Source organism: Cibotium barometz, chromosome 9, assembly GCF_041138505.1.
Source record: "Cibotium barometz isolate CiBa-2024 chromosome 9, ASM4113850v1, whole genome shotgun sequence".
Classification (NCBI taxonomy): Eukaryota; Viridiplantae; Streptophyta; class Polypodiopsida; order Cyatheales; family Cibotiaceae; genus Cibotium; species Cibotium barometz.
The window spans coordinates 30,496,738-30,520,475 of record NC_141054.1 but is presented as its reverse complement, the minus strand read 5'-3'; the positions used below and the strand labels follow the sequence as shown (position 1 = coordinate 30,520,475).

The window sequence follows — 23,738 nt, the reverse complement described above, 5'->3', positions numbered from 1 at the left end:
TTTTTTCTGTTGTGCATATTCACTCAAACTTTAGATTTTATAAGGTTACAAACCTTTAAAAGTCTATGGTTAAAAAATTTACATTTTCTATCGCCACCAAAGCTTTAATTAATACATACCCTATACCTTAGGGTGTCCCTCTCTCCCTACCTCTCCCCTCCAAGGGAAAAAGAATGAGCCCTCTTTCCTTTTTAAAGAAAATGTGAACCCAAAAAAAGAAAGATTATGGAGGACATTATGAGCCCAAAAAAAGAAACATTATGGAAGACATCAACCTTTAAAAATAGAATGCAATGCAGGCTAACATAGATAGAAAGAAAGCAAAAATAGAAAGCATGTGGACCATTTCCTTACAAAAAACTTTAATAAACATAAAAGAAATTTGGTGCCTTGAACCCAAGGTTTGTACACACCAACTAATTAATTAATCACCAAAAAACGTTTTGGGTGCATATTATTTAAAAGGATTCATTTAATACATATATCCTTGCATATAGTATATACATTTGGGAACTAATAGTGGGTAGATTGACTTGTCGTTTTATTTTGATTGGAGGATTTTTTTAAATTTTTTAATAGTTTAATATATTTCAAAAATGTTTTTGGTGGCAAGAAGCAGTTCTCGCATTTAAAAAAAATAGAAAATAAAAAAATTTTGCGATTGGGCACTGGGCAGGCACACGCTAATAGCTATCATTCTGGTCCAATCAGCATCATCTTCTTCTTCTGTTCACTCCGAAGGGAGCCATCCGAGCTTCCATGGCCCTGTGCTGCTGCACGTTTACACCCTTCTCTGTCGTCTTCACACTGCCAAGCAACACCTTCGTCTCCCATCAATCCTCTTCCTGCAGCTTACCCTTGAAGCCAGCCCATCATTTTGCACAATCTCATCGTCCTCTCCCTTTGCCCACAACAAGGTAATGTGGGACAAATCCCCTCACAATCTCTTTTCTTCTGAATGCCGTGGTTTGGAATGTGCAGTCTCCTTATCAGATAGAGTCCTATTAAATAATTTAGTGACTTGGGGTTTTTTTTAAAATGATTAAGGCTTTCAAAGCATGATTTGGGTTGTTTGGAAACTAGTTTTTTTTTTAAATATTTTTTTTTCCCCTGAACAGATGCTCTGGGGCTAATGAGTCCAATGTGGAGACTGCAAGCTCAGAAGCATCCTCAGGCAATGATTCTGCCCTCAGTGACACCAAGAAAGCAGCTGCAGATGTTGGGAGAGGATCCAATCTGGTGGCATTCTACTCAGATCACCATGCCTTGCCCGTGCCTGCTGCCCAGAAAACTCCAGTGGATAAGTACTCCTCCTACATTGTGTACTTTATTCGATTAAACAAGCCCACCATTCTGTGTAAAAGAAGGGAGATTAAGAGTTGAGTTGGTAGACTCTGAAGCCCGGGGGCCTGGAGCTGGAGCTCGATTCCCACCAACTGTGACGCCAGTGGACATCCAGCCCTTCATTGCCTACTGAGCTCCCAGCAGGGTGGAGCAGGGTGAGGGAATGAGGGATCAATTTTAAGAGTTGGCGGTAGATGTTGTTGTGATACACATCATCCAGATCACCGTGAAAGTGGACCCATGTGTAGAGAGAAGTGCTTTAGGTGGTGTGGTGGGGAAGGTGCCAGATATGGTGAAGGAGAGAGGTATGATCGACTTGGAATGGTTGGGTGGTGAAGTCGAGCAGTGTGCCATATCATAGCTACAATAGGTTGCAAGGTCGCATTTGCCATATCAACTACTTATTTGCTCACTAATTCTTTCTATGTGCTACTTCCCTTAGTGCTAGGCTTCATTATGGCCCAGTCTGCCCTGCATTTCCGGTAGTTTGGGAGAAACTCAATACGAAGGGATAGCATATCTTGATACAAAGTTCTATACCCACTATTGGGCACTGATGACGTTAGTGGGGATGCTGTTGTATCTAGTCCATACTATGCATAATGGAATTGATAGTTATATAGTTTTGTGGGTTGACTACCATGAGTATATAACATGCACGTTCCTAAAAGGTGAGGTGAATTTGGGCATGTTCCTGGATTCATCTAGCCTTCTAGGTATGTATATATGTATATATATATATATATATTACATATATGAGTCTGCAGAATCTCCATGAACCTTCAGTTTTCCATGTCAAGCTTGGAAGTATTCATCTTATGTTGCTGTTACGATTGTGTTATCATCTAAAACAAGTATGGATTCGTAGATGTCTCATAAAGAAAGCTGGTGTTCCCAGGTGTAGGGCGACGAGACTGTTACTTGAGGGTGATACTTCCTTGCACAACCTTCTTGTCACTCGGCCTGCTCCACTTGCAGTCTCTGAGGAACTCTGTCTGGTATATGAGGAACGGTACCTGTAGATGAGAGAGTTGCTTTCCCCTCCCTCTTTGTTGGTTTGTATTATATCAACTATTAATCTCTTGCACTCTTTCCTGAATTCCTTTCTTTGACTGATCCAGGTATATTGAAAGTATTTTCAATGAAGAATGGAACGAGAAGGAGCAGCATTCTCTTGGCTTTCCATGGAGTCGTGAGCTTGCAACTCGCTCCTGTGCTTCAACTGGGTACATAATTTATCACAAACATAATCTATTAATTCTGTACCAAGTTTTCCCATATTTGCCAATTTGCCACTTTTTTGTTCCCCAAAATTTGCCAATTTGTTTCAATTTTGCCACATATGTGCCCCAATTTACTTAAATCTGCTCCAGTTTCACCCCAATTTGGGCCAATATCCCCCAATTTCGCTAACTTGTCCCAAATTTGCTAAGTTGTCCTTAATTAATTTGCCCCAAGTTTACCAATTTTTCATCACTACGCTGTTTTCTGTTCTACAATCTTTTTGTATTTTTTTCCCTCCAAGTTGAGATCCTGCTATTTATTTGAAATCGCTGCCTCTCTCCAAACTCAACACTGTAGCAAGATAGGATCAAACTGAGATCTCCTGCTGGAGAGAGCATGGATTTAACATCACTTGGAGGAGCATGCCTATGTTGCACATGCTTTGAAGGGCTTGGAAAACTTGTTCCACATAAGCTTCAGTAACAAACACATCCGAGTGTGCATGTCTCGTTGGCAAGGGACAAATGTTCGGGTAACTTGGAGTTCTGTGCAAATCCTAAAAAGACGACCAGGATGGTTTGGGCCTTTGTCATGTCAGACGAACGACCAAATTGCCAGATCTTCCTCCACTGGATTCCACTCAGTTCACCACAGGTCTGTTCCATTCAAAGTATTGCTCAGAAAGTTTTTCTCAACAGTTGGCCTTGTGAGAGAGATCCAATCACAGTGGAATAATCTGAAGACTTACCTCAGCTTGCAAAGGTGGAAAGGTTAGCAGCTATCATTGCATATACTCAAAAGCTTCTTGAAGTGGTAAGAAGATGCATTTCATGATAATTGAAGACTTACCTCAGCTTCCAAAGGTGGAAAGGTTAGCAGCTATCATTCCATGTACTCAAAAGCTTCTTGAAGTGGTAAGAACAGAAGTAGCAAGGAAATGCATTTCATGATTACTGAGGCCTTGTACAAGGGAGATTAAGTGATGTTACATGACATTGTCAGCCCTAATTATATAAAGAAACATGGACATTGCGTCTGCAGTATGTTAGGCGAGTTGGTAGTTGTGATCGCACCGCTGTTCCTTCTGTTTCCAGCTTGCCATTCACGTAGGCAGTTGCCTCCAGGCACTCGATTTTCCCAACATGAGCGCACACCTATGATACCATATGTACACTCAATGACCTTTTCCCTTTTTATATGTTGACTGAAGGCATATGCTTATATGTAGTGTTGCATCATGCATGTGAACATGCACTAACTCCAGGGGGTTTCTCCCCCTAGAGATGTGAATGGACACCTAGACTAGGCTTTATTATTATCACTTGTACTTGTCTCTTATCGTAGTGTTGCATCATGCATGTGAACAGGCACTAACTCCAGGGGCATCCTCCCCTGGACATGTGAAAGGACACCTAGACTAGGTTTTATTATTATCACTTATACTTGTCTCTTATCATCATTGTGTGAATATATGTGCAAGAACTTCTCCCATTAGCTCTCTCTCTCTTGCTTCCTTAGTGTGTGTTAGAGCTTCCATTGCTGTCCAAACCCTAACCCTAACACCTGTGTGCCAACATTTGGCATCAGAGCCCTAGCTTAACTCTGCCTCGAGCGTGTAGTCATTGTCGCTGGCCGTATAGTCCGCACACACGTGTGACACCCATATCCGTCCGTACATCCTCGCGTAGAGTTCTGGACTTGCTCATACTTCCTCGTGCGGCATCCGTATAGTTGCTGTACTTAATGTCCGTACTATATGCCTGCGTGATTGTATTGGCTGTACCTTCAGTTGCTACGGCCAAAATTAGTTTGGGGCTTTTCTGATTTTGGGGTTCTTGAGCTTCCTGGCATTGGCTATCTACACACAACATTATTTCAGTGTCAAAAAATAACATTTGTAAGTGCAAAATGGTGCCTTTTTCCACTGTTTCCTTCAGATTTTTGCCATAGGTTTGTGCAGGATAAGTATAGGTTACTCCTTTTGGTGGCAGTTTGTGCTCACTATGCTTGGCAGTGCACACTAGTGCATATTTGGGTTGCATACAGGATATCTTTGCCTTTTGCTAGTCCTTGTCAGTTGTTTATTTTGTATAATGGCACATAATGCAAGAGACGTATTTGACGTTTTGTCCCAAGAGGACAAACTAGATAGGAACAATTACCCTCTATGGAGTTTTATGGTCAGAAATTTGTTGGTGGCTGGGCTTGTGGGGTTATGTAAACGGCGATGATGCCCATCCCTCGTATGTTGCACCTGTGGCCCTGCCACACCTCAAAGGGGTGAGCAGGGTGGTGCCCAGCTAGCTGCAGTACCTGCACTTTCCACTTAGGAACAAAAGGGGTGGGATGCTCATGATGCCCAAGCTATGGCTCTAATCTCTTTGTCAGTCAAGAGGTCAATCATTCCACACATCTGAATGACAAAGGCACGGGCAAGGCAAAGGGTGGTTACTATCACTCTAAGGCTGATTCTAGACAGCCATCAAGCAAAACAAAGAATGATGCAGCTCAGCCCAAGAAGAAGGGCAAGTGTCATTATTGCAAAAAGCCAGGGTACTACATCAGTAAGTGCAAGAAGAGACAACTGGCGATGGACTCTTCTTATGCTCCTATAGACAAAGCTGATAATTCAGTTAATTTTGTGCAGGATCATTGGGCTTTTGGTTTGCAGGTATGATGCATCACAGGAGGATGTCTCTCAATGTGAATGAGAAACAAGTAATTTGGTATTTTGACAGTGGAGCCTCGAGACATGTTACCTCTATGAGGAATTTGTTCAAGCCTTTGAGGGCTGCCCCAAAAGGAAAAAAGGTCACGTGTGCTAATAATTCTTCTTATCCGGTCGAAGGGATTGGTGAGATCATACTCACAGCCACATGGGATTGATGAGATCATACTTAGCCACACATGGTTCAAATATATGCAGTACTGATGTACTCTATGTACCAGGCATAAAGAAGAATTTGTTGTCCTCTTTTGCTAAAAGAGGCTATGAAGTCCACTCTGAGGATGATAGGTGCCATAGTGAGAGATAGAGAGGACTATGAGATAGTCACTTTTGGGACATTATACCAGGGCTTGTATCAACTAGACTCATTTTGAGAAGAGAGAACAGGATGTATGTATAGCTACTACTTCTACTTCTGCCATGCAAGAGGAAGAGTTATGGCATGCCAGGTTTGGGCATGTGAACTATGGTAGTCTGATGCTATTGCAGAGGCATACAAATGCCGCATGTTGAGCTACCTCATAGACATGTATGTGAGGGATATATTCTTGGTAAAATGTATCGTAATGCTTTTCCAAAAGATGGTTTAGTGAGGGCTGTTCGGAAATTACAGCTCGTACACGGTGATGTGTGTGGTCCTATGAGAACACCATCGCTTGTTGAAAATGAGATAGGTTGCATAGTGCAGACCCTCCATATAGATTGTGGGGTGGGGGGGGGGGGTGGGCAATATATGTGCCTAATGCTTTTAAAGCATACTTGGTTGAAAAAGGCATTAAGAATCAATGTACCATACTATACACACCACAACAAAATGGTGTAGCGGAAAGAAAGAAAAGGTCTCTAATGGAGATGGCTAGGTGTATGGTCAAAGGCAAGGGTTTGCCTCATAAGTTTTGGATGGAGGCAATCATGTGTGCCACACATGTTTTGAATAGGTGCCCTACAAAAGCCTTGAAAACCATTACTCTGTTTTAGGCTTGGTACTATAGAAAACCTAAGGTTCAATACCTCAAGACATTTGAATGCCGTTGCATATGCACATGTGCCTCTGCAGTTACGAGGCAAATTGGATGACAAGGCTGCAAAATGTATATTTGTGGGATATAGCAGTGGCGATAAAGGATACTGTCTCTACAATCCCTGCACATAGAGGATTTTTGAGAGTAGAGATGATGTATTTGCTCAGCACAACCATTGGCTGAATTCAGTAGAGACTCCAAAAATGGCTCACAGGATATGTTTGAGGGACTACTCCCATTGGGTAGAGATGTCAGACATGACCAGCCACTAGAAATGCCTAATGGACAGCATGTAGGTGCTGAAAATCAGCCCTAAACCAGCCCATTGTAGATCATGACATAGAGGAAGCAGTTCATGAAGAGTGGACAGCTTTAGAAGAGGCTAGAACAGTGCCTCGTTGGCTGGTCCATTCTTTGCAATAGAGTAAACTCTTAGCTTCTCTTCGTAGTAGGACACAGGTTGGTTCTAGAAATGCTAGAGAACATGCTGATGTGGCCTGCATGAGTAGTCTTTATGACACAGATGAGCTAGACTCTTATGAGGAGGCTCAAGAGCATGAGCCCTAGCAAGAAGCTATGCAACATAAAATCAATGCTATATAGAAAAATAGCACATGGGATCTAGTGGACTTGCCTCATGGCAAGAAATCAATTGGTATGAAGTGGGTTTATAAAGTCAAGAGAAAGTGTGATGGTACCATTGACAGGTACAAGGTCAGACTTGTTGCAAGAGGCTATGCCCAACATAAAGGCAAAGATTATGATGAGACTTTTGCACCTACTTCACGGTTGTCCACTATCGGATGTGTTGTCGCTTTGGCTGCCCATCATGGATGGAAGATGCATCAACTGGACATTCAGACAATCTTTCTCGATGGGGACTTGCAAGAAGAGGTTTATGTGAGTCAGTCCATTGGTTTTGTGGTGCCTGGCCAAGAAGGCAAAGTGTTGAAACTCTCGAAGGCTCTTTATGGTCTCAAACAAGCTCCCAGAGCTTGGTATGAGAAGATACACTCTTATTTAGCTAGCCAGGGTTTCAAAAATAGTCCAACTGAGAGCACCCTCTATGTTAAAGAGGATCACGGGGCTTACTTGTGCTCATAATTTATGTGGATGACATGCTGCTGAATGGGAACAATGAGGAATCAAGGATGCAATTTCAGCCTTCAAAGCTGAATTAAAAACCTCGTTTGAGATGTTAGATCTTGGTCTCTTGCACTACTATTTGGGCATACAGTTTGTGCAAACAAATAAAGGCATTATGGTGCTTGAATCCAAGTACATATAGAAGCTCTTGCATAAGGTTTGGCTTTCAGGATTGTAAGCCTATTTCTACCCAATAGAACTAGGGCTTAAATTGAGCATGCATGATGCAGGAGTATGTACTGTCACAATTGTGACTTGATCTCTCTAACTACTCTTGATTAGCCTTCAAACATTGAAAGGGCACCAGTTAAGGGTCACATGGATCATCAATAAAGGACACATCTCTTCAAAGAGACACATCTCTATGTCCAAAGGACATAACTATTCATTCAAGAGTCACACCCTTTCGTCAGGGATGTTCCTCTTCATTTGTACCTATTTAGGCTCTATTTAATAAGGCCTTGTGTCTCAATGCAACAACATAGCTTTTCGTTCTTTGCCTCGTGTTTACTTAAGTATTTAAGCATGAAGATATTTTAATCATGTTTAATTAAGCTAAAAGCTTAATAGTGGTATCAGAGCAAACAAACTCCAACCTATAGGATGCCCATAGTCAAACCCTAACCCTAAAAATTAGCCTTAGCAAAGGTTGTATGGAAGAGAAAGAGAGAATGTTCTTGCCTTTGTCCAATTTTGCTTGATTTGTGATTTCCCCAAATATGCCCTTCTTAAAAAAAAAGATGGAATTCTATAGGTTACCCAGGCAACATGGGTTCTTCCTAGACCATGGATAGGCTCTCTCTCCACACCTTAGAGGCATCGATGTGTGCAAAATTCAAATCCTCTCTTCTAAGCTGAATCGTCATCCTGCAGGAGTTGCCACCTTTCAGCGGGTGAAAGCCACGAAAAAAAAGGAAGCCTTCGCAGCACTCCCTCCCCCCCTCCTTCCAACCCCTCCTTCCAATGCGGCCAGCCCAATGAACACACAAGCATTCTGGGGCTTTGCATGTAGCTGACTAGCCTACACAAACATGTCCCTGGCTTGTCACATAGATAGCACAAGTCTCCCTCCTCTTCATGCCTGCGCAAGTTAGCCCATGGTCTTCCTCTTTTGCACATGGTTTCTGGCCTGCACGCGTAGTTCCAACCTTCTGGCATTGTAGGTCTTCATTGTTTGTAGCTGTCATGTGCGAGTTTTGCCATGGACATTCTCTCGAGCTAATCGTGAAGGGGCAGCCAGAAAAAGAGACTAGATTTGGAGCATGTGCTGCTGTTTTTGTAGGGATTTGATTGATTGGAGGACATGGTGTGCTGTCGGCCAGATTATGCAGGTGTGATGTCCAGTCGGCTGCAGCAAGTGAAGTATTGATGTCCATAAAGCTGGCTGACCAGCAGTCGGCCAGATTTGATTGCCATATCCAGCCTATAAATAGGCATGTATGCTCATTATTGTATTCATTCACTCCCCCTTTGGGTGTGGGTCTAGACTAGGATTAGAATAGGGTATTTCACTACCTTTTCAAGGCAGCCTATGGCTGTAGAACCTAGGTACCTTTTTTGTACCATATGAATATATTGAATTCCAGCTATCTCTCTCTCTCTCTCTCTTCTCTCCCTTCTGTCTGCGTTTTTGTATCAGCATGTTGTAACAAGTGTTTAGGGCTGAAAGAAGACTCTCAGAGCTTTTACGTGTTACATTGGTATCAGAGCATCAGGCTCAGCAAGGCTAAACACTGTTTCAATTCCATATGATGGTGTACAGGTCCAAGGTACAGGAAAGTGTACAGGTACGAAGCCCAAGGCAAGGAACACGAGATCGAGAAGAGCTCCCAGGAGGTTTGTTGGTGGTGTTCCACAAAGCCCAGAAGGGATGGTAGTCTTGTGAGCTAGATAGGTTTTCGGGCAACGGTCCCAAGGGAGGATGATCCTCCAAGGGGTGGAGTGAGAGTGCTAGACTCATTTCTTAGGAATGAAGACCAAGACGGTGTTTAGAGACAGGGTAGGAACGGATTGGGGACTGGAATGGAACAGATGCATAGATCTTATTCAGAGTCAGAGTGGTTTTGGAGACCGGGCTGGGTTTTCAGTGAAAAGGGTTGCCAGAGATGGATGGATAACAGAGGGACTTTGGGAATAGCATAGGATGATGACAGTCATCCAAGAACAGGTTGGAATCCCGTCATCAAGTTTATCAGGGGGGGATGTCATGTGCAAGTTTTGCCATGGACGTTCTTTGGAGCTAATCTTGAAGGGGCAGCCAGAAAAATAGACTAGATTTGGAGCATGTGCTGTTGTTTTTGCAGGGATTTGACTAATTGGAGGACATGGTGTGCTGTTGGCTAGATTATGCAGGTGTGATGTCCAGTCGGCTGCAGCAAGTGAAGTATTGATGTCCATAAAGCTGGCCGACCAGCAGTTGGCCAGATTTGATTGTCATATCCAGCCTATAAATAGGCATGTATGCTCATTGTTGTATTCATTCACTCCCCCTTTGGGTGTGGGTCCAGACTAGGATTAGAGTAGGGTATTTCACTACTTTTTCAAGGCAGCCTATGGCTGTAGAACCTAGGTACCTTTTTGTACCATATGAATATACTGAATTTCCAGCTATCTCTCTCTCTCTCTTTCTCTCTTCTCTCCCTTCTGTCTGCGTTTTTGCATCAGCATGTTCTAAGAGGTGTTTAGGGCTGAAAGAAGACTCTCAGAGCTTCCACGTGTTACATTTGCCTGTACTTAGCGTGTGACTCCTGCAGTACTGGGCTTTTCAAACACACACATCTCAAGTGTGATCAGCCATATACCTTGCTGTTTTTATTATTAAAAAAACACAAAAACACACACACACACACATATATATAACAACCACCAAAACAATGTGTCACTTTAATGTTGAAGAAAGCCACAATTCGTCATCATACGAGTACCACACACTTGTGGTGTGTCTATGGTTTAAAAAAAAAAAAAAACCTCTCTCTACTTCCTCTTCATCGGCAACAACCAGTCCTAGTGCTCTCGGTTTCAGCTGATCTTCCTACCTATACAGGATGGTCTCTAGCACCCTCCTCAGCTTGCAACCTACCCTTTCGAGTTCAGTTCATAGTATGCCTCTGTCCCACCCACATGTTGATAGTTCTCACTAGGGCTCAAAGGCATCAGCACACACATCCCCAGAGCTTCACCTTGCAAAGTCTTCATCTAAGTCTACTACTATGGAGGACCAAGCCCATCAGCCTGGCAATTCAGCTCCAGTGGATTGGCAGCAGGTTTTGCAGTAGATGCAGCAATAGTTCCAATAGTAACTTCAAGAGTCCATGGCCACATTGGCTTCTCAGATCTAACAGTTGCAGACGGATCGCCATTCTCATACCACTTCTGTACCAACAATTGACATTACAGTATGAGTACCAGACAATGAAGACAATATTCTCCCTGATGTGGAAGGTGACAATCTTAAGACTATTGTATTTTGCAAGCTAGTAAAACAAAGAATCAGAAAGTTAACTCCTTGAGTCTGATGGAGGACAACGCAATAAGCGTACACTTTAACAATGGCTTTACAAACTTCGCTTGTATTTTGACTCAATGGTTCTTACTGATGTCAAGAAGATTACATTTTTCGCATCCTCAAGGATACTACCTTTTACTCTGGTGGCAACGATGACAGCATGTTGAAAAAATGGTTACGCCGTAAGAAAAATTCGAGCGGATCATTTGTAAGTAGTTTATCCTTGTCAATGTGGATTTTCAAGCTCAACTTCGTTTATGCCCCTTAGACCAGTTGGTTCTTTAGCTTCTTATATCTCACAATTCACTACTCTGATATTGGAGATTGATTCTTTGTCCCTAGCGGACGAGCTTCATGTCTTCATTGAAGGTTCAAACCCCGCACTTCGTACGGATGTGCAAAAGTATAATCTTGTTGACCTTGCTACGGCCATTCATTACGCCAAGCATGTTGCAGATATGAATGTGAATTCTCAAACATTGGCCTCTCAAAGTCATTATGGGAGCAATTCACGTATGGCTCATGAAGGTTATGAACAATCCTCATGATGAAACTTACAATTTCGACCCAACTTTTTGGAGCAATCTCGCCAAGAGGAAGGGTTATCTTCTAATCATTCTAAGCATTAGCAGTTCTTTCAACCATGTGCATTTGATCGGGATAGGACTCTGGACATGACCAATCTCGCACTCCTCATCCTACAATAGCTTTGTCTTCTCTTGTGCACAATTTGTAATGGCAACCATAGATAGTTTGAATGTCCTAAATGACCCAATGTTCCTTAAAACCGTAATGTGGATCCTCAACTTCAGAAGACTGCTCCGATATTTCAAAAGAAAACATGCAACAGCTCATGACTTTATATAGCCTTGCTTCAATCATTTCTTCAAAGAGTTTTCATACTAACATGGAATAGATTTGTGGAACTGAAGTTGACTCTGCTAACCTTGACACATATATGGCAAACTTTATTGAGTCACTTGATGACAACATCTAGGATTCTTCCAGCATGACTTCAGAAGAATAGCAAGATGATATTGAAAAGTCCTTGGATTCTTTTTGTCAACATGATGAGTCACCAACGATAGACTTCTTTGAAGACACAGAGACTACCAAAGCAGATATAACACTTGTTTCAACCTTACCCACATGGGATGACACAGTTTGACATCAAGCAAGAGGATAATGTTTTCAACATTGCAGGGAATTTCACACATTCTTCTAACAAATTGGATGCGTACTTCACTACTTTCAATGCTCTACAAAGGATACTATTGCAATTTTTTTTAACTAAGGCATTGCCTCTATAGAAGTTTGAAGCTTTCCGCAAAGCTTTGGGCTTATTGTCCTACAAAGAGTGATCTGTATCCTTGTACAGGTTCACATTACCACTACAGGGTGGATTTGAAGGCATTTGCTTATATGTAGTGCTGCATGTGAACATGCTCTAACTCCAGGGGCACTTTTGTTCTACAGGTTTTTCCCCGTGGACATTTGGTGTGAAAGAACACCTAGACTAGGTTTTATTATTATCACTTGTATGTGTCTCTTATCTTCATTGTGTGAATATACATGCAAGAACTTCTCCCACTCTAGCTCTCTCTTGCTTGCTTCCTTCGTGTGTGTGTGAGCTTCCATTGCTTTCCAAACCCTAACCCTAACATTTGTGTGCCAACACTGACATCCCGTGAAGGTCTAAATCTACCTGCAAGCTAATACTAGCAAGACATTAGGCACTCTTCAATAGCAGAAAAATGTGACTTTCTCTCTTTGTCTGGATGCTCAAGAATGTTCACGCAAATACATAAAACTTAGGGTAAAAGTTCAATGGTATGTTTTCTTACTCAAATTATCAACTTTTGAGGTATCTGCATGAGAATGGGGATCAATGGAGCTAAGAAAATGTATTGTTTTTGCAGTGGAGCAATAGCAGCCATGCATATTGTGATGCTTGGGTTGCGTCTGGCAGCTGCAAACATTAGTGGTCATGGTTTCTTAAACCATGTGGAAGGGTTTTATTTGGTTCCTTCTGGTACTTACAAAAGTTTACACAACTGTGCTTGATTGAGATTTCTTGATACTTTTTTCAATTATTTTTGTTGCCTTTTGACAGGTGTATTCAATGATGTTGCAGTAGCTGCATCTGTAGCCCTGCAGAGTTATCCTGAGACCTGCAACTCGAAAAGACCTATTCTAGTGATTGATTTAGATGTGTACCAGGCAAGTGAGTTCTTAACTGCTTACATGATGCACACATGCTGAAATAGTGAATTCCAAGCTCTCATTCTTAGCATAGCTGATGTATCAGACATGGTACAACAATGAGGGGTATACAAAAATGTGCACATCAAACTTTATATGGGAGTTGAAATAGAGACATGATATCTGTTTTTTCGGATATCCTTTACAGTGCTTATTCAGATTGAACTGTCTTGTTCCAAACCAACACTGCCATACTCAGTAGAAGTTTTCTTTTTTTTGCAAAACAAAAACACTGATGGACAAAGTAGGATCCCATGGGAAAGCCAAATGAACGGAAGTAATAGGACTCCTTCAAGATTCCCATCTCTCTTCTTCTCCTCCTCGTCGCTGTTATTACCGATCTCACCATCATCATCATCATCATTTCTCATTATCATTGTCATTGTCATTATCCTCGTCCTCCTCAAGTATCCCCATAGTATGCAGAAAGCTGAATGCAAAGGGCCACGCTTTTAGATGCCTGGTGTTAGGGAAAAATGCCACCTCTAAGGAACAAATCTTACAAAATTTTACTGAGGATATGCTTCCAGGACAGAGAATAAACTATTCATCTAGAGATTGAACTCACATGTAAATGATGATGACGGTGACTTGTATTGTTTTCTATAGATATTAGAAGCTCCTTTGTCATCTCCCACAAGACTCAAATTGCTGATTGAATGCTGAAAAAAACCTCCAAGTCTGTTGTGCAAACTGAGTCCCACCCAACAAAGGGGAAAAAATATTGTCTCTGAAAATTGACTGTTAGACCTGATCGAGTAATTTGCCAGGTAGCAAAGAGAAACCTGTTGTGATATCAATGTCAGAAGGCACTTTGAGTAGTGGAGGTTTTCTAAATTACTTTGGAGCACAAAATCAATCCTTTCATCACAGAAATCTATGCTAGTTAACTAAGACTTTTAACTCAGAATCTGACTTTGTACCAAGACTCTGCTCTGAAGAACTGATGCACTAGATGCTTGCATTTATTCAGAGATGGTGTTGGGTGCTTCATATTTCACTTTGCTGGTTGAGCTTGGATTTTAATACACTGACTTAGAGATCTCCCCTTATTACGGGTACCATCCTCATGATGTGGTATTTTGCTGCCCTCCCATGCCAGCTCCTCCAAGAGCGAAAAAAGCTCATGGAAAATTCACTGTCTTCTAGTTTACATACTATGTGCTAGATGAAACTTGTGGCAGCTCGCATATAGAGCCATTTGGTGACATGTATCTTATCTATTTCCATGAAACCCTTGTCAAGTTCACCCTCTTAAGAGAGAGAGAGAGAGAGAGAGAGAGAGAGAGAGAGAGATATTAACTTCTTCAAGAGGCCAAAGTGACCTATGAGTCTGGGTCCCGCTCTTACTGGTCGCCGGCCATTGGGGACTCCGGTCACAGTTGTGGTGTTTGCATTTCTGTTAGCTCATCCTTTGTGGCTTCGGTACTTCGGCATGGTATTCTGGTACCTGGTAGAGCGATGTATGTGATTGTGAGGATTGCGGATTCTCGGATTGGCTTCTTGTCCATCTATGCCCCGACTCTTGCCAGAGCTCGTTCAGCTTTCTGGAGCCTCTTAGTGGATGCATTGTGTCCTCTGCTTTCCTCGGTAGATTCATGGGTTGTTGGAGGTGACTTTAACAACATTGAGTCTGCCCGTGACTTCCAGGCAGAGGTCGCCCCTGTGTTGACCTCTATCGCACCTTCAGAGCAGGATGCTTGGGAGAGGTTTCTTCTATGCATTCGAGCTGTTGACGCGTGGTATACGCCTTCTTTTGCCCACCTGCCTTGCTCCTTGGCCTTTTCTTGGGGTCTTCGCCGTCAGCAGGGCCGATTACTGGAGAGACTGGATAGATTTTATGTTGGCAATTGGGCCTCCTTCCTGGGCGGCTCCACTTGCATCTGGCCTGGCACCTCGATGTCGGATCATAGCCCTGTCTCATTGACTATTTCTTTTGAGCGGCCTCATGCAGTTCGCCGAGGGTCTCGCATTCCAGACAGGCTACTCTCTGGTAGCGATCTTTCTGCTTCGGTTGCTCAGATCTGGGGAGCCGATCCCACTTCGCAGTCCTCTGCAGTGCAGTACCTACATGCTGAGTTCCTTGCCACTTGTATCAGAGAGTCTAGTTTTTCTTGCCGGGAGACCGCCTCCGCTTGTCGTCGTGAGGTGGCCCAGCGTGAGCGATCTCTGCTTGCACCATTAGCATCGGTGCAGCGTCTCTTGCAGTCCCATCCAGGAGATGCACATTATGCTGGTATACATGCACAGTTGCTTGATGAGATCCGGTCAGTTCAAGAGAGGAGGTCTGAGTTCTCTGGTCACGCAACTGCGGCTCGTTGGGTAGCGCTCGGTGACCGAGTGAACAAAGACTTCTTTGCATCACATAGAGAGCGACCTTGTGGGACTGCTCTTCGTGCAGTTTTGGATGACCATGGGCATTTACAGACTCACCCAGATAGAGTCCTGGAGATTGCTACAGTCTATTATGCTGATCTATTCAGTGCTGATCCGTTGACAGATGACATTCAGGCGGCCAGAGCTACTGTATGGTCCCACACGCGACGTTCAGTCACTGCGGACATGGCTCGTTCCCTTTGCTCTTTGTTCACAGTCCAGGAGTTACGTGAGGCGGTAGAGGCTCTAGACCCTGCTTCTTGCCCGGGGGATGATGGCCTCTCTAGACAGTTCTTCATTACTCATTGGGATGCAGTTTCAGGGCCCTTGCTGAGAGGGCTTCAGGAGATTTATGATTCTGGGACCATGCCTCAGTCTCTTTGCTCTGGGCTCATATCTCTTATACCTAAGGGGGGGGATGGCACGCTCCTGCGACAGTGGCGCCCCATTACTCTCCTTCCTACGGTATATAAGATATTAGCTTCCATGCTGGCAGTGCGAGTGAGGCCCTTTCTTCCAGACATCATTCATGGATCACAGACTGCTTTTATCCAGGATAGATGTATCCTGGATAATATCTTTTGCTACCATCAGGCGGTAGAGTGGGCTCAGTCTACTGGCACTCCCCTAGCATTGCTTTTTCTTGATTTTGAGAAAGCATTCGATAGGGTGGATTGGTCCTTCCTAGAGGGTACTCTTGCTCGCATGGGGTTTCCGCAGCAGTGGATCACCGGAGTATCTGCACTTTACAGATCAGCAGCCAGTGCAGTGACTATTGGGGGTTTTGTTGGCAGATCTTTTGACATCTCTCGCTCTGTGAGACAGGGATGCCCCCTTGCAGTCTTTCTGTACTTATTTGTGGGAGAGGCACTTTCTGACTTTCTTCATGCCCGGCAGAGAGATATACAGGGAGTCACCTTGCCACTTACAGGCGAGCGTGACCTGATTGATCAGGAGTATGCTGATGATACTTTGCTCATGGTCCGTTATGCCATTGCTGTCCTTGATGTGAGGCGTTCAGTTCTTGATGTTTATTGCTTGGCCAGTGGTGCTCGCATTAACTGGCACAAGTCATATGGTATGCTGGTTGGCTCTGAGGATGTCCCGACTTGGGGTGTGGCAGAGGGGTTTACATGGTTGCAGCGGGGTCAGTCCTGTCGCTATCTGGGTTTTCAGGTTGGACTGGAATCTGGATATCACTCCCCAGCAGCAGTTTGCGCCGGTTTTGCAGTCGCTTCGCAGAAAGCTCTGCCATTGGTCTTCCCAGCACTTGTCTCTTGCAGGGCGGGTCCTTGTGGCCAATCAGGTACTGTTGGCATCTGTTTGGTACATTGCTTCCTGCTGGATGCTTCATACGGGAGTGATGCGGCAGGTTCGCCGCCTGATTCGCAACTTCCTGTGGAGTGGCCGTGATGGCACTGTTGACACTAGAGCTAGAGTCCGTTGGGAGACGATTATCCGGCCCATTGCAGAGGGGGGCCTTGGCATTATTGATCTAGAGATGCAGTGTCGTGCTTTGCTTACCAAGTTCATTGTCCGCGCCTTGTTTCCGGGCAATGAAACTTGGAAGCTTCTTTTCAGATCGGTTTTGCACACAGTGACCCCGCAGTTGGGAACCCGCGATGGTCATACTTGGGCTGCGTGTATACGCTATATTTTTTCAGATTCTCCTCTGCGTACAGCTCATCTGTCACCCTTCATGCGCTCCATTTTACAGATATGGATCTCCATGAGACAGGGCATGCATAGACGTTCTCCTGCCTCTCTGCCAGAGATTGAGCGTCAGCCCTTGATCTGGAATCCCCATGTGTTGGATACTGAGGGTCGCCAGCTTGGCCAGAGGACCCACATTGACTGGGCGGCTTGGGATAGCGGCCCGGCTGCTTCGATGCATGCTTGGTCGCAGACACGGCAGCTTCCGGCAGATTTTATTGGGGAGGAGTTCTCCATAGGCAGGGGTATTCTGCCTCGGATTGCAGAGATTGATGCAGCTATTCCAGAGCTTTGGGATCGTGCCATTCGGGGTTTACATGAGATGCCTGAGCACTCAGGATGGTTATGCATGTTTGGTACTGCAGGTACACCCTTTCTTGTTTGGAGCTCTCATTGTTATTGGCCTATGGTTTTTATCCCTATGGGCATGCCAGATGCTTTTGGCCATGTCAGATTACAGTTTCATGGTTTGGGTTGCCTAGAGGAGCTGCGTCAGGCTGACTGGACTCCCATCCGTGTTGTTGGCTCTTTCAGGAAAAGACGGGAGGTGGACCCGTCTTTTCACATTGGTATGGCTGCCCGTTGGCGATTATGGATCTGGGAGGGACGGCCTCTTTCGCAGCTGACTTGGGACCCCGGGGAATGGGAGTGGCCTGCTGTGGAGACCGGCGCTAGGCATACTTCCTTTTTCGGGTATACTGTTCGGATTGGGAGGCACTGCTTGCTTCGACGACAGTTACATAGACCTACGCGTTCGGGCACTTGGCTACATGCAGGTCTCTCTCATGCCTTCCTGGCACAGTACTGGGTATCTATTTGGAGGCTGAGGATTGCTCGGCGGATCACTCTCTTTTTTTGGTTGACTGCTCATGCTGGTCTTGCTGTCAGCACTTGGGGTGCCTTGATGGGCCATGATCCCATTTGTATATGCTGTGATCATCAGGTTCAGGAGTCTCAGGCCCACTGCCTCTGGTCGTGTCCTATGGCTTCCTCTGTTTGGCGAGCAGTGGCTCTTCTCCTCAGCAGAGCTGGTCAGCATGCAGGTTTCCTCAGTTGGGGGTCTGTGTTATGGCTCCTTCCTTGGCCGGGACCTCATGTGTTCTTTGAGGGTGAGGGCACTGATGCTGTGCTTATGCTTACGGCGACGGGGTATCGGAGGGGGTACCTCAGTATGATTCCTCCTGACGCCTTGCACATGGAGCATTGGCATAGGGATGATGTTTTTATGGTGATTGCCGCGATTGCGATGTGGAACATTTGGAGAGCTCGTTGTCTCCATGTCCTTAGTCACACGCGGCAATCGACACGTGATACTCTAGTCCTGATTTGGCTCGATCTTATCCGTGCACTGCGTTCCACGTATGATGATTCCTGTCGGCCTTCACAGACAGCTCAGGACAGGCTCCAGGCCTTCATTCGTCGTTGGGGGCGCACGGGTCTCTTCTTCAGGATTGTTGGAGGACATGCTAGATGGGAGTACACTCCCCCACAGTGGTTCATATTGCACACATCACATCATCCACCGTGATGTAGCACCGACTGCTCACAGGCTTCACGCCTCTCACTGCACAGTTTGTATGCCCCCTCAGTAGGCCACCTCTGGCACTTTGGGGTTTTTTCATACCCAGTATTATAGCTCTGTGTTTCCTCAAAAAAAAAAAAGAGAGAGAGAGAGAGAGAATGCTATCTCTTCAAGAATTTGAGTGTAATCTTTGAGAGTTTTTTGTAGTGGGCTCTTGAGTAAATGATAATTGTTTGATTTTTCTTTGAACTTGAGGGATATGAAACTTTGCCAACAGTACAGTCCGTTTATTACGACCCTTAGGAGATGCGAATGTATCATATTTACTTTGAATGTACTTATAGTATATGAGCTCATTTGTCTAGGAACTTATCAAGGTTGGCTTAATTATGCACTGATTGTGAGCTAAATTGCAACCAGATTGCAGCAAGCATGCATTCAAGTTCTTGTGTTTGCTCTCATTGTTTTGTTGCTTCTTGGCTCCATGACAGAACGACGATACTAGCAGGCATTTTGAGAATGACAATCGAGTGGTGACGTTCAATCTGCATGGAACAAACAACGCTCCATGGCGTACAGAAATGCGGATAGATAATAGTTCGGGTTTGCTTGACTGTACAGGAGATGATTACTATCTTGCAGTGCTCTCTGATAGGCTACAACAGTTGTTTGACTTCTATAATCCAAGCTTGGTCTTTTTCCAGGTGATTTTATGACTTTGCATTGACAACTCAAGCTTTTTACGTTTACTCCTTAGGTTTTATACAAAGGATTTTTCCTTAGGGGTAAAGTTAATCGACATTATTATAGAACTCCTCCATGTGTTTTCAAAGTGCATGGTAAGGTGATCCTGGTCTTTATGGTGTTCTCTCTCTCTCTCTCTCTCTCTCTCTCTCTCTCTCTCTAGATGGTTGAGACCCTCCTGGTCCAAGGAGATCGACCCAACAGCTTCAAATCTGAGAGGTCCTCCAGAGATACAGGAATGCCCCTCCATAGGCAGTGGATTTGGAGAGTCTCTATACAGTTATAGATGTCGAGGACCCTATTAGATCCCCTCACATTGTATCACTGTACCATTGGCACTTACCAACATTGTCAGACCGAGCTGTCAAACCAGGCTGCATAATCCATGTCAAAATGAGGCTACATAAGCTGGGCTTAGGCATGTCCAACCTCAAAAAAAGATTCCTCCTTCCCCAATACACGACCAACCTTGAGGATGAGTTTTACAAACTCTCTCAAAATGGGTCTCCAGTCCTGACATATTCTAATAGAATTATCACATTAGCACATCAGTTGGGGATATCTGAGGAGGACAAGTTGAAATAGTTCATTAGGGGGTTGGATACAAACATTGGGTTCACCATGTGTAACTTTGAGCCACAGTCATCTGACATGGCTCTTACTCTGGCTCAGAATTAGGAGATGATACTAAACGGAGGTAAGCCCAAGTAGGTCCAGCCTAGCTCAAAAATGATGGATCTTAGGATCATGAGGGACTCATGGCTGAACCTCTCTCTCATGTGGGAGACACTCTAGCAACCCTCTTGGCTTATATGCGGCCATTTGATATTGTGCTTATTCTTTCTATCTTTAGCGGTGCATTTGCCCTATCAACTACTTATTTGATGTACTAATTCTTTCTATTTGCTACTTCCCTTAGTGCTAGGCTTCATTATGGCTGAGTCTGCCTTGCATCTCCGGAGGTTTGACAGAAACTCAGTACGAAGGGCTTTGTGTGAATATATGCTCTTATGTGTGTGTGTGTGGAGTGCGTGTGTGAGAGCATATCTTGATACAGAGATCTACACCCACTATTGGGCGCACTGATGACGTTAGTGGGGATGTCGTAGTATCTAGTCCATACTATGCATAATGGAGTTGATAGTTATATAGTCTTGTGGGTTGACTACCATGAGTATATAACATGCACGTTCCTAAAAGGTGAATTTGGGCATGTTCCTAGATTCATCTAGGTATATATATATATATATATATATATATGCTTCACCGAGCTCTTTCGGAAGGCTTTCCACCCACTTGGTCATCCCGCATTATTGCCCCCATCCATAAAGCCGAAGACCCCATGGATAATTACCGGACTATCATGATTGGTCACACGCCAAACTCTATGGGTCTGTACTTGAGTCTGAGCACTGGTGGAGAGAGAGGGGCACAGAGCACCTGGACAAGCGAGATTTCAGAGGACCTTCTCCACCCTGAACTACATCTTTACCTTCCGTGCCATCATCAAGGAGGTGAGAGCCTGCTGCTGCCAGATTTCATGCTGCGTTGTGGAATTCTGCAAAGCCTTTGATATGGTGCCTTGTGCTCATCTTCTCCTCCAATGCTTCCAGGATCTAGGGGTCCCGTCTAACATCACCTTATATGCCTTTACATAGACGAGATGTCAGACTTCATTGACAGGGCAGGAAGAGGAGGGGCATCACTAGCTGGCATACTAGTCTACTGAAAACGCTGATGCAAGGGCTGAACTACTGCAAAATAGGGAATTCCATATTTGGCATGCAAACCCTAATTTTAGACACCCAAATTCATTATGCAAAAACTCTACCTAAGGATTGCTTTGGGTTGACCTACGCTGTGATACCAGTGTTACATGTGTCACATGGACAATGGTGTGGTTGGACTAGTTCTGACACTTTTGACACTCTAATACCACTGTTACATGCCTGCAGAAGCGTGATCTTGGCTAACGCTAAGCAAGAGAGATGAAAGATAATCCTACTTAACTTGCAAACACATAGAAGACAAGAGATGTAACCCTTCTCTACTATCTATTGTTGAAGGCTTATATACACAATGGTTCTTGGATCTAGACTTAGATCCAGTTAATGCATCCTAACCTACTGTGCATACAAAAGATGTCTTACTGAATCCACAGCTTGGTCATGCTCTCCAGATGCTTGCATTTCTGACACTTTTGACACTCTAATACCACTGTTACATGCCTGCAGAAGCGTGATCTTGATTAACGCTAAGCAAGAGAGATGAAAGATAATCCTACTTAACTTGCAAACACATAGAAGACAAGAGATGTAACCCTTCTCTACTATCTATTGTTGAAGGCTTATATACACAATGGTTCTTGGATCTAGACTTAGATCCAGTTAATGCATCCTAACCTACTGTGCATACAAAAGATGTCTTACTGAATCCACAGCTTGGTCATGCTCTCCAGATGCTTGCATTCTTGCCTAGAGCTGCCTCGGGCTGACTCTATGCGGGGGTTCTTGCCAACACCTTTGAAATGCTTGAAGGAATGTTGAAACCCCCTTTATATAGGGTTATAAACTTCATAGAACATGTTCTTCCCATATTATGCGGGCCTCTCATGTACATGCGCCGTGCGGTAATGAAAATCCTGGAGAGAGAGAGAGAGAGAGAGAGAGAGAGAGAGAGTACTTTTCTGGTTTGCAGGCAGGAGTTGATGCTCTTAGTGAAGACATTTCTGGCAAGCTTTCTATGACAAGGTTATTTTTTTGAGCTTCCATGACATTTTTAATTTTTTGGGGGCACTTGAATAACATAGTCTATCTGGTTTTCCGCATAGAATTATGTATGTGATGAGTTGCAGCCTTGCCAACTGCATGTTTGATTAATGATTTTATAGCTTTTGGCAGACAGGGACTACTTCATAGAAACAACATCGTGTACACAGCTTGCTTTACTCGAAGGGTTCCATTAGTTATCACCATGGGATGTGGATACTCCAAACCCTTGGAAGGTCAATATGAAGCAGCTAGGTTTAATTTAAGAAAGTGTGGGAATATTGAAAGAAAACATTGTTTTGATGTCTCCCTATTTTGTTGCAATATTGACAGTGTCAATCGAGGCACATGCTGATGTGTACCGGGCAGCAGCCTTGCGGTATGGGACGAGCTATATGTTTTAAGGGAACTTTGAAGGCTAACAAGGTATTTGATCAGTCGTGATGCTACCTGGTTTTTGGGGGTTTTTTGTTGTGTAATTTGAAGTAATGAGCACATTGTGCTGCAGGTACAAACAATTTTGACCATGGCGTCGTCCTCTTGTGCCCCTTAATTCTGTAGGGATTATGTGCTATCCCTTGAATAAGAAGGGTGTGCATCATTTTTTCACATTCTTTGTGATTGTTGGCTTGGTTGCTTCATAGACATACAGTTTGTGACCTCATTGCAGGCCAGGATGGAGGAATGCCTCAGAAGAAGAGCCATTGGAGAACGGCTATGGAAACCAAAAGGCATGAGTCAAGGGGGAGGATGCTCCCATGCTTGTATTTTGTTTCACTGCACCTGGAACACCTTGGGTTATCATTTTCTCTTCCTTGATCTTGTTGAGTTCATCAGATAAGACAAGTCCGAGCAAAGCTTGAGGGTGATTTAGGGAATGTAAAGCAACAGCATGCCAAAATCAATCAACCTTCAGACAGAGTCCTGCAAGAAAGGCAGAGAGGCTACTGTGGGGCTTGCTTTATATTTGCCTATCTTCATAGCTATTATAATGGTTGTTTTCAATGCATGCTTTTTTAGGCTGCATGAGTGACAGCTTTGATGGAGCTTAAGCAACTGCAGGAGAAATTCAAGTCACTGAAGGTATATAATTCCTACTGTGTCTGTCTTGCATCTCCAGAGGTTTGACAGAAACTCCGTACCGAGGGCTTTGTGCGAATATATGCTCTTATGTGTGTGTGTGTGTGAGAGAGAGCATATCTTGATACAGAGTTCTACACCCACTATTGGGCACTGATGACGTTAGTGGGGATGTTGTAGTATCTAGTCCCATTTGGGCATGTTCTTGGATTCATCCAGGTAAATAATTCCTACAGAGTGTCTATGAGGAGGATGCTTTTGGTTACGTCCATTAGAGTCTTCAGAATTGAGCCATGTGAATGTA

At 44.0% G+C, this 23,738-nt stretch overlaps 1 protein-coding gene across 4 annotated transcripts; it reads left to right on the top strand.

Moving 5' to 3' along the window:
• Nucleotides 1–693: 693 nt before the first annotated feature.
• On the top strand, nt 694–23,445 carry LOC147635445 (uncharacterized). 4 transcript variants are annotated; one of them, XR_015266652.1, is made up of 11 exons: nt 694–917; nt 1,119–1,304; nt 2,243–2,356; nt 2,466–2,570; nt 12,889–13,001; nt 13,083–13,189; nt 19,334–19,546; nt 22,284–22,336; nt 22,491–22,590; nt 22,688–22,780; nt 23,025–23,445. XR_015266652.1 is itself a non-coding variant. In XM_086802713.1 (11 exons), exons 1-10 carry the CDS (start codon nt 760–762, stop codon nt 22,756–22,758), a joined length of 1,224 nt encoding a protein of 407 aa, XP_086658839.1. In that variant the 5' UTR covers nt 696–759; the 3' UTR covers nt 22,759–22,780; nt 22,863–23,000. The 4 variants fall into 4 exon arrangements, 3 of the variants coding, with proteins under 3 accessions (XP_086658839.1, XP_086658838.1, XP_086658840.1); XM_086802713.1 differs by lacking the exon at nt 23,025–23,445 and adding an exon at nt 22,863–23,000 and having other exon boundaries at nt 696–917; nt 22,487–22,590; XM_086802712.1 differs by having other exon boundaries at nt 697–917; nt 22,487–22,590.
• The last annotated feature ends 293 nt before the right edge of the window (nt 23,446–23,738 follow it).

Coding starts and splice junctions, on each gene's coding strand:
- LOC147635445 (XM_086802712.1), top strand. CDS start 760: ATGGCCCTGTGCTGCTGCACGTTTACACCCTTCTCTGTCGTCTTCACA. Junction 2,571..12,888: donor CGCTCCTGTGCTTCAACTGG/GTACATAATTTA, acceptor TTGTTTTTGCAG/TGGAGCAATAGCAGCCATGC. Junction 22,591..22,687: donor ATACTCCAAACCCTTGGAAG/GTCAATATGAAG, acceptor CAATATTGACAG/TGTCAATCGAGGCACATGCT.